The following is a 10,152-nucleotide window of genomic DNA, read 5'->3' on the forward strand; positions in this document are numbered from 1 at the left end:
AATAATATTACTTTTGTTATCTTTTTCTTCTGTTTTGGAGCTTGGAAAAATATGGAGGATTTTTAGAGGTTCGTGCTGATAACATGTTGTGAAAAAGTAAAAATTTACGGTAAAAAGTAAAAATCTCAAACTCTCAAAATTATCACACTACACACTTTATAATATTTTTCTCTCAACTCAATTGTGATTTTCTTCACAAATGAGAGATCTATTTATAGAAAATCTTTACAAATAATCCAAAAATAAATTACATCATTACCTTCATCATCACACACAAATTTCAATATTCAACACCTAATTTTACCTAATTTTCAACATTATAATTTTCAACACAAATATTTCACATTTTCAACACCTTCAAAATAATAATAATAATAATAATAAAGGAGTCAAGGAAAAAATTACATTGAAATTATAAAGAATTTTGATAATTTTGATAAATATAATTTAAAAAAATTCATCTACATATATCTCAAATCTAAATTATAAAAAAACACTATTTTTTATATCAAAACTATGATTTTTCATTGCAAATATGGTCTCGTAAATATAGATGGTTAGACATATCTCCAAATCAACTCGAATTATGAAAAATATTACTTCTATATGTCAAAATTTTATTAACTTTTAGTCCAAATATGGATATTTCCATCATTCTAAATTGTAATTAAATTAAATTAAATTAGTGATAGATAAAAAAAATATTTAAATCACAAATTAAATTCATTACTATTGAATGTATAGAGCGAAACACGCGTAGATCCGGCTATGGATGGTCTGCAAGAGTCGGGCTGGGAGGAGCTGAGGAAGGAGGCCAGGAAGATCGAAGGTGATCTCGATGTGAAGCTCTCCTCTTACGCTAAGCTTGGTGCTCGCTTCACCCAAGGAGGTGAGTTTTTCTCGTTGTTCATTCCTTTGGCCTCTCAATTTGCTGCCAGACTATGTTTTTTTTTTCTTAGTGTAAGTTCTGATCTTGCTGTGATTTTCAGAAGATGTTGTGTAGGATGATGGTCTGTATATGGATTTGTGATTTTGAGTGATTTTTTTTCGTGGTTGTTACATAATGCACATTGCTACATGGAATTTGATTTATGTGTTTTGGAGTTAAGTGGGGCTGTATTGAGGGTTTTTGGACCGTGGAGGATGGAATTTAGGGCAAAGAGACCTCTGGTGTGAGTTTATTTGATGATTAAGAAATTGGGAAGGCATTTTGCCATTTTTTTATACGGCTGGAGATATCAGGATAATGCTCTGACACAACAAGGCATTTTGCCATGGTTCATGCCATTGTTTTTAAAGTATGAGAATTTCTGTACTCAGTTATTTTTGTGCATATGTGGCCAAATTTTCTTGACTGGCGATTTAGCATGATGCTTGTGTTTCTGATGCTTTCATGGGCTGCCAGGTTACATGGATACTAGTTCACCTATTGTCGGGTCCAGCAGGTCATGGAAGTCTATGGAGATGGAGATCCAATCATTACTTGAGAAGCTTCTGGATATAAATGATTCGATGAGTAGATGTGCTGCATCTGCTGCTCCGACAACTTCAGTTACTCAAAAACTTGCTAGACATAGGGACATATTTCATGAGTTCACCCAGGTTGCTTTTTACCCTGGTTGTTTTGACTGTGATCTTTTGATTTGCAAATGGTATTTATTACCTTTGATCTGTATTCTAAGCAACAATAGGAATAAAACGATGTTTGATTTTGCTATTATGTTGCCTTTTCTACTTAAAACTACAGTGAAATTCAAAAATGCTACTTTCAGAATTTAGATGGCTCATGTCATCCTAAGTGACCGTTCACTAATTTTACATATAAAATCATGTGAAAGGATGCATGGTCTACTGGCTCTCAGCACTGCAGTGACACCTGCGATTTGACTCATTTTATATTGACTATATCCGACAATGAACTTAATATCCATTTCCCTTTTTAATCTTTTTTCCTAAGCTGTGGGTGGGAAAATATCTCGGAGTATTAATTGTTATGATAATATTATGATATAGATTGCAGTTGATTTGAAATTGCTGGGTCTTAGTTTTAGAAAAAAATTAGATTCAATGACTCCAAAGTTTTTTTTATATATACATGGTGCATGGATCTCTGAAATAAGTCTGCTGGACCCTCATATTAGTTTTATGTTGGTGAAATTGACTTCAGATACTCTGTAGGAATTTAAGCGTATTAAGGGAAATATTATCTCAATGAAGGAGCATGCAGAGCTTCTCAGTTCTGTGAGAGATGACATTAGTGAGTACAAGGTGAGAAATTTAAATCCTTTTGACTTCTGGTTGTGACAAAATTGTTTCCAAATGCCTTTGGTAGCTGTAAGCTATATTTTATGCAGGCTTCTGGGGGTGGATCTCCAAGAACGCAGTTACTGCGGGAAAGAGCGGCCATACATGGTAGCATATCTCATGTAAGATTTTAAAGATGCTTATTATCATATAAACAATTTCCTCAAGAATTTTTTTGTCATAACATAGTGAACTTGTTCGTGATGGTTGAACATGATTTTGAGTTTAGAGGAGCTTCCACAATGTTATGGGTTTGTCATCCATACTGTACTGCCAAGAAACAAAGCTAATTACCATGTTGGATGTGAGGAACATTATAGACAATTATAAGCATCAAACCTTCTTGATTCATACAAGATATCATCCACTCTGAATTCATTTTTACCAGTCAGAGTTCATAAATAGACCATCCATAAATCAATCTGAACTCCTATAAACCACATATAGATAATACCATGGGCCACAAGAATGCCATTGATGTTCTCAAATAAGCAGTCAAGAAATGTTACTATAGCAACCAAATAACTAAGAATATAACCCTTAGGATATCCTTGGTATCTCCCCTTTCCCTGATTTACTGACACAAACGTTAGAATGGATACCACCTCGTCTCTAATTTAGTTGAATTTATTCTGAATAACGATGCCATTGCAGCAACATCGACTGGCAATAACTAATGGGCACAAACTACTATTCAATATTCATTATTCTTTAATGAACACATCATTATTCTCGTTCCTCCTCTTGACAATGTATTATCGTAATGAGATTGTTAATACATAGTTTATTGCTTTCAAAATTAACCGTATGTGTCATGTATAAGAATGTTGCTGATTTGGATAAACAAGATAACTACTAACCTACCCCAGCTTTTCTGAATTGTCCGAATGGAATCACAACTCAATATTCAATATATTATTATTTGTCTTCGACATTTTCGAACATCAGTATAATCGTAAAACTAGCATGAATAAATGTTGCTACTCTGAGTTATCTTATTTTATGGATGGCTGTCTATATGTTTTTATTCTTAAACATGCCAAGGACAGTATGGTCATAACATAATGAATAAATGCGCTTATAAAAGTGCAGCCATGGAAGTTACAACATGAAAGTGATGGTGCTGAGGTTAAATTCCCAGCATGATCCCCATTTACTACTAGATGTAGCCACACCGTATTTACCTTAGTATCACCATGCTACGTATCAACTCAGTCCTTACAGGACAAACATTTACAAGTAAAGAACTACCTCAATGTAGCCCTGCATTCAACAAACTGAATCCTCAATGATTTCTAATGCTAACCCAGATGCAATATGTAATCTCCAATAATTTTAACCATTGTATTATATAAGCACAAACTTCAATTTCTCATTTCCAATCACATGGAAAACAGTCCCAAAGTCAATCATCTAAAAATTACTCAAAACTCGCTTAGGTAACATTTCTAATATCCAATAACATACAAAATTGTCTCAAAGTCAATAATTTAACCATAATTCAAAACTCACTTAGGTAACATTTCTTTTAAGAAATAAATCTGCTCTTACGTGTAGAACTCATTGTAGTAAAAGCCAAGCATCTGGAGTGAGTAGATGTAACAACTAAAGTAGTGTGTCCCATGGGAAGGCTTGAGGCACGCCTTTTAGAAGATCGTGGCTTTTTTAAGTTAAAATGAAAAATCTAAAAACATGGTGTAAATATGAAACAAAAAATCTTCGCGCGCGGATGTGTTTGTTCAGCCTATGTGCGGCCCTCCTAGCATGGATTCTGGTCGTATTCAGATGCTTGTCATTTCTTGGTTCAACTCCCTCTCCTCACTAGTTAAATACATTCACATTTTGTCACTACACTTATTAACTTCTATAACACCACCTTGGCCAATCAGAACCATAATTAATGTTATTTAAGTTTTCAGTTATTACATTCTGGGTGTTTGTTTCAAGCACCCTGCTGTTGTTTAACCTGGTTAAAATAGTGTTATGCATTTACCAAGTCTACATTTTTTAGAAGGAAAGACAAGATTGGAGTTTTCTTAGCTTGAGAGATACCATAATTGTAGTCTCCATTAGAGCTAAAGGGGACAAATTTGAGCCTGAATTGGCTCGTGAGCTTGTTGATTTACCAACTCAATTGTTTTGAGCATGGAAAGACAAGATTGTGATTTTCTAAAGATATTACAATATTAGTTCCCTTTACAGCTGTAAGATGAGATCGTAAACATGTTGACAAAAAACATTTTGAGCGTAAGTTGGTGTAAGAGCTCAAGCTCGAGATTCTTTATGTTGAACTCAAGTTTGAGTTCATTTTCTTTTTTCAATCAACCTCAACTTGTTTTACANTATGCTCGTTGAAAGTGACAAAAATTACTCGAGCATAGAAGAATGTTGTGTTTTCTTGCTTGAGCATTATAGTGCTATTGTGATGATAGCATCAATCTTTCCATGACCTCTTCATTCATGACCTTATCCCGCAACACTATTGGCGCATACACATTAATAACCGGGTTTTAATATTGTTATGTTGTTTCTTTATATGTTCACTTGATCAAAGAAAAAAATGATTTTTTAAATGTACTTATCGTGTATAAAGGAGAATTTATCCTCTATATTTCACGAGGATACATCCCAAGTTGATTTTGGGACAGTAAAATAAAATTTTGTTATATTTTCCCCAATTCTTGTTGCATGCTGTCTTTGTCGTCGTTGTAATGACTATAAGAAGTTTTAACTTATTACGATCATGCATATTTTTGTTTCTTAAAAGCATTTTTGACCTATCTATTACAGATTGATGATGTTATAAGTCAAGCTCAAGCGACTAGGACTGTTTTGGGTTCCCAGCGGACCTTGTTTAGTGATGTTCAAGGAAAAGTGAAACTACTAAGCGACAAATATCCAGTAATTCGTGGCCTAATTGGTAATTTTTGAAACCACCATTGCTGTTTGATTCTTCATATGAAAATTCATATTCTTGATTTTCTATCACACCAATTGTTTGAACTTTCAACCGAATTCAGACCCATCCAAACAAAATTCAACTTTCCTTCAAAAACCAGTATTTGATCTGGTGATCATGCTTTCCTCTCAGGTTCAATCAGAAGAAAGAAATCAAGAGACACACTCATCCTATCTGCTGTTATCGCTGCCTGTACACTCTTTCTTATCATTTATTGGCTTTCGAAGTGAAATAGATATTACTTTGTCGTTGAAAATGATGCTTTCTCCATCAGTAGAAATATTCACATCAATGTATTGATTTTTACATGCCTATTTAGCGCATTATCCTTAGCCAAGCTTATGTTACATGTATTGAAAGTCTTTCTTAGCGGTAACATACCAACGCATAAAAATTCAACAAAAGGTAATAAAAAGAAAATCAGTATACTGTATTAGATATTTGAATCTTAGCTCTCAATTTCTTCCTTTGGTCTCTCACACTTGGAATCCTCTGCCTCACATAATAACACAAACCCTACGGTCTGAAAATATGGGAGGGGAACTTCCATGAATGTCCATCTATTACTGATTTTACAGCAAAAAACAATCACATAAAAATGGTTCATTGTGGTCTCAGTAGGATGATCACACGGTGATGTCCAACTCGAGTCTCACTTATCCGACCGAGGTGGCGAAGGACCTACAAGGCCAAAAGAAAGGGAAAATGGATAGACTGATTCGTGTCTGATGAAATCAATCAGCAAAATGCATTGAAGCGGAAGAGCCAATTAAACATGAATGCAATAAAATTGGCTAATCATGAGCAAAATAGTGGAGCAAATATCTTAGGAACAAAACCTTCACCTAAGCTGAGATACATTTGGAAGGACAAGGATCATACTACCTTAAAATAATCAGAAGAATACTAATAAACTTACGAATATTTATTAAAAATCATGTGTGTTTTCATTAGTGAATAAGAATCACTAACCGTCAATATTGCTTTTCCGGTATTGTCAAGCTTCATTGCAGGCCCTTTGACATCAGATTCCAGGAAGAAGTGTTTTCCCTTCACTGCATCCATCATTGCAATGTCACGTAATTCCTGAGCATGTTAAAGAGAAATCACTATTCGTCCACCAAGTACCCCTGATAACCCAAAAAATTTGAAGCAGACACATAAGGAACGAAAACATGTGAGTCATCTGTAAATTATATCAGTTCTATATCATCGATGATAAAATTTGAATCTCTTGCACTCAATTCTAAATCAAATAGGGCGACATATAATAAAAATAATAGGTCCCCAGCACTAGAAAGTCTCGCATTTCTAATCGATCTCTTTCCTCAAGGATTGCATCTTTAAAAGGAATACCGCCAACCACGAACCACCCACCTACCCACAAGAAGGCTGGCCTCACAACGAGAATCACTTACCAGAGCTCGGTCCAAGTTATTCTCTGTCAGCTTCACAACACAAAAGAAATTGGAATCCAGTCAGCATTGAAGAATTGTTTCAAGTACACGAGGAAGAGAAATAAAAAAGAATTGTTAAAATAACCTTTTTTCTTGGCGCTGTGATAAGCTGGGCATTTGCTTCAGCATATGTTACCATATCACCAATTGCGGCATTGACCTTATCCAAAGTGAGCCTTTGTTTCATGTACCTGCAGATTACTCACGGCTGAGCCATTGGGAAAAGGGACACTCGATATATAATGAAATTTGAAAATAATCTTAACGTGGTTTAGTAGTTTGTATATTTCAGATGCAGTGGAACAACAGGGTACCCAAAATATAAGTCACTTACGATGGCAAGGAATTTAGTTCGTCACCAGTAATATACCACACTGGAGGCGAGGCCCGACCCTTTTTCTCCTGGAATAAGAAGCCAGAATCATAAAAATGTTTGAAATTGTCGATTTGGTTATTCAATCACAGTTTCAGCGTCCCATCTGTTCCAGGGGGAAAGAGACAAGTTTTGCTAGCTGAAGGGATGAACCCTTCAGAAATATCCAACCAGTCAGTTTTAACAACTTTAAAGAGTGGCACCATTGAAGAAACAACACAATATATGCTGAAGAAATTGACTCAGTTAAAGTGGCATCTTCGATATAAAGGAATATAGACTATTAGACTTGATTGATCAGTTTTTCTCCTCCTTACTAAAGATAAAAGAATGAGCTAATCACTGTCGCTAAATCTATATTCAGTACAATTCGGATAACAGCTTCAAAAGTCTTTAGCTAGCTGATCAACTGAAGAGCGCTATGAGCCTAGCAGTGCAACACAATTATCTGCCAAATATCCAAACTTGAATTCAAAGATAAAATTCCTCGTATCATCTCATCAATAGAATCAGAAATTCATCATCATTAACATAGAGGAAACATTTTACATTGTAGAAACATCATTACAGAAGATGGTAACAAATTAAACGAAAAACTAAATAACAGAAATCATCAAAAAGAAGTTTTAATGACGATCGACATCTTGAACACATTTAACTTCAACTTGAGCATATTGATGAATCCAAAATTCAAACAACCTTTCTTGACCAAAATAAATGAAACACAGACTGAGAAGACAAGAAGAGAAGCAATAAAATCACTTAGTAATTAGTTATAAGCCTTATATTGGTAGAATTAAGTTACAGACATACTACTTTAAAATCGGCAGCTTAAAAAGTATCATTTCGCATCCGTAAAGATTTTTCTCAAGTAGTCATCTTTATAGTTACATACATCATATGACCAAGGCTATGTTACTAGGTATCATCTTAACGTTTTAAAATGTCGAAACATTAACAGGACATGTACTAATGTCGCGTTGGCACAATAAAAACAATGGTTTCCCTTTGATGCATATTGATAAAAGACTTAGTTGTTTATCCCGTTAAGTAGGCCACAATAGAAATGGTTCTCTGTATCTACAATAAGGATCCTGAATATTTATCCCACTAGATAGGGAAAATAGAGTGAGTTTTGTGGACAAAACTAGTCTATGCTCCTACCTATCGGTTAGAGTCGTATTCGTAATCAACAACTTTTCTACTTATTTTCGCGGTTTGAAATTTTTTTCCTTATACATCATACTAAGAGATCACGTGATACTTAATACATAGAAAATCATTTGAATATATACATAACTGAACATATTTGTACATATATAAAAAAAGTAATTTTCATAAAAAAAATATTCTCAAGAGACATTTTTCAAGAAGGTATAGAAATTTAGAAACTATTTATATTTTATAACACAAGTATTCTCTAAACTTAAGTTGTTGATATACGGTTTGAAACCAAACTGTCCCTTCCTAGACTAGTATCTTCTTTTAAACTCCCTGTCTCCTAGACCCTTTGCCACATACAGGTGCGAGAATTAGATACGCTCAATTATGCAATTTGAGAAGATTGTATGATAACTTAGTGTTAGAGTTAGGGTCCTATTTATAGGTAAGGAATTCAAGTATGTGAAGAGTCTCATCATTAAAGGTTGTATTGTGTTGTCACCATGAATGCATCATGACAAGGCTTCTTTGGATAGATTATGATACAGTTATTTCACTATAAATTAACGGGGATTAAGGCCACACTGTTGTGGAGTACTCGAGAATAAAAAATTTAAAACTTCTGCTACATTCTTGTTCAAACATTTCAGATTCAAAAGATAAAAAAAGGCTTAAACCTATCATCTCTCCTTACTTGATTATGACACAACTGCTACAATAAATCCTTCAAGTTAATGATAGTTAATATCTTATAATGCTAGGCAGGTGAGTCTCCATTGTCTCACTCATAGCAAGGAGGAAAGTTTGTAACATCCACATCATCAGAACATGCATTAGATGAGTATTGTTCCATCACATGCACCAAATTTAAGTTTGCTAATAACAGAGACGTAGAAGGTTTCACGACCCAGTTTTTCCATAAGTTCCATGTTCAAAGATCAAATACTGAAGATGTTCAAGGTCTCTAACTTCCAAATTATTCTTATGCTTACATATTATATTAGAAGGAGAGGATGGATACTAGTCGTTATCACAGTCAAAATTAAGTCACATTTAAACTCATCCTCTTAATATCATAATTTCACCATTAAATCATCTTATTCTCGTGATGAGAATTTGAAAAGATTCTCAAAATTTACTGACTCACATTGAGTTTTCTGCAATTGACTTAAGCAATTGTGCTAGACACAACTAAAATAATGAAAAATTTTCACCGAGAAAAATTGAATGAGTAAATAAAACAATTGGATTAAAAAAAATACGCCAGAGGTTCCTCACTTTGGATGGTGCCGGCTCCTCAAGTTTTAAAGACTCGATTCCATGATCTACTTGGCTGATCCCTGGTTGCTTCCTATAACTGATGACACCAAGGAAGGAAACGAAATATCACCGATCAATCAGTCGAGAAGACAATTTTTTGCTTCAACAAATTGTATAATACCATTTGCTCGTATCTGTATTGATACTAGTAATTCTTTCAGGTATATATGAAGGAACACAAGCAGAAACTGTCTCCAATTTCTTTTGCTGTCGCAAGGCTGCCTCTATTAATTTCTGCACTTACAATGAATAAATCACTCAATTCAGTTCATAGATTAGCTTGTCATTCCCATTCCTCTTAGAGTTTAGTCTGAACTCAGGCTTGAAATTTTTTTGTAGATTGCCTTTCATTTAATCATTTCGAAAGATAAATGTATCAGACATGATTATAGATGCTTAGATCTAATTCATGTTAGAGTAGATGCCCTGCAAGCCAACGGTTGGCTAGGGATTTTATTGACTCAAGTGTAATAAACAATCTTTATTTTAATATAATTTAACTTTTCATGGTTTCAGTTTACTTTATCTGTATTCTCATGCAATCAGCATAGATAAAGTCCTTGATTATACTTTAATAC

At 34.2% G+C, this 10,152-nt stretch overlaps 2 protein-coding genes across 4 annotated transcripts in view; one reads left to right on the plus strand and one right to left on the minus strand.

Annotated features, from left to right (window-relative positions):
* The first annotated feature begins 702 nt into the window (after window positions 1–702).
* On the plus strand, window positions 703–5,605 carry LOC140986490 (Golgi SNAP receptor complex member 1-2). 2 transcript variants are annotated; one of them, XM_073454759.1, is made up of 7 exons: window positions 735–889; window positions 990–1,298; window positions 1,406–1,602; window positions 2,179–2,268; window positions 2,355–2,426; window positions 5,095–5,224; window positions 5,396–5,605. In XM_073454759.1, exons 3-7 carry the CDS (start codon window positions 1,411–1,413, stop codon window positions 5,491–5,493), a joined length of 582 nt encoding a protein of 193 aa, XP_073310860.1. In that variant the 5' UTR covers window positions 735–889; window positions 990–1,298; window positions 1,406–1,410; the 3' UTR covers window positions 5,494–5,605. The 2 variants fall into 2 exon arrangements, with proteins under 2 accessions (XP_073310859.1, XP_073310860.1); XM_073454758.1 differs by lacking the exon at window positions 990–1,298 and having other exon boundaries at window positions 703–889.
* Window positions 5,606–5,649: 44 nt separating this feature from the next.
* The window catches only part of LOC140986489 (SKA complex subunit 1 homolog), a 6,607-nt gene continuing 2,104 nt past the window's right edge, over window positions 5,650–10,152 (minus strand). Inside the window, exons 3-9 of one of the 2 annotated variants that reach the window (XM_073454756.1) lie at window positions 9,696–9,808; window positions 9,533–9,605; window positions 7,055–7,122; window positions 6,806–6,911; window positions 6,682–6,711; window positions 6,236–6,349; window positions 5,650–5,944 (exon numbers count right to left, since the gene is read on the minus strand). In XM_073454756.1, coding sequence (XP_073310857.1) covers window positions 5,867–5,944; window positions 6,236–6,349; window positions 6,682–6,711; window positions 6,806–6,911; window positions 7,055–7,122; window positions 9,533–9,605; window positions 9,696–9,808 — 582 coding nt within the window. In that variant the 3' untranslated portion in view covers window positions 5,650–5,866. Of the gene's footprint in view, window positions 5,945–6,235; window positions 6,350–6,681; window positions 6,712–6,805; window positions 6,912–7,054; window positions 7,123–9,532; window positions 9,612–9,695; window positions 9,809–10,152 lie in introns of both variants that reach the window. The other variant, XM_073454755.1, reaches the window with a different exon arrangement.

The sequence above is a fragment of the Primulina huaijiensis genome, chromosome 10 (assembly GCF_012295235.1).
Source record: "Primulina huaijiensis isolate GDHJ02 chromosome 10, ASM1229523v2, whole genome shotgun sequence".
NCBI lineage: Eukaryota > Viridiplantae > Streptophyta > Magnoliopsida > Lamiales > Gesneriaceae > Primulina > Primulina huaijiensis.

What these genes read in the sequence shown, in the direction of transcription:
- LOC140986490 (XM_073454758.1), top strand. Translation starts at nt 769, where the DNA reads ATGGATGGTCTGCAAGAGTCGGGCTGGGAGGAGCTGAGGAAGGAGGCC. An exon ending in ATGACATTAGTGAGTACAAG is followed by an intron (nt 2,269 to 2,354) that starts GTGAGAAATTTA and finishes TATTTTATGCAG; the next exon opens with GCTTCTGGGGGTGGATCTCC. An exon ending in TACATGGTAGCATATCTCAT is followed by an intron (nt 2,427 to 5,094) that starts GTAAGATTTTAA and finishes TATCTATTACAG; the next exon opens with ATTGATGATGTTATAAGTCA.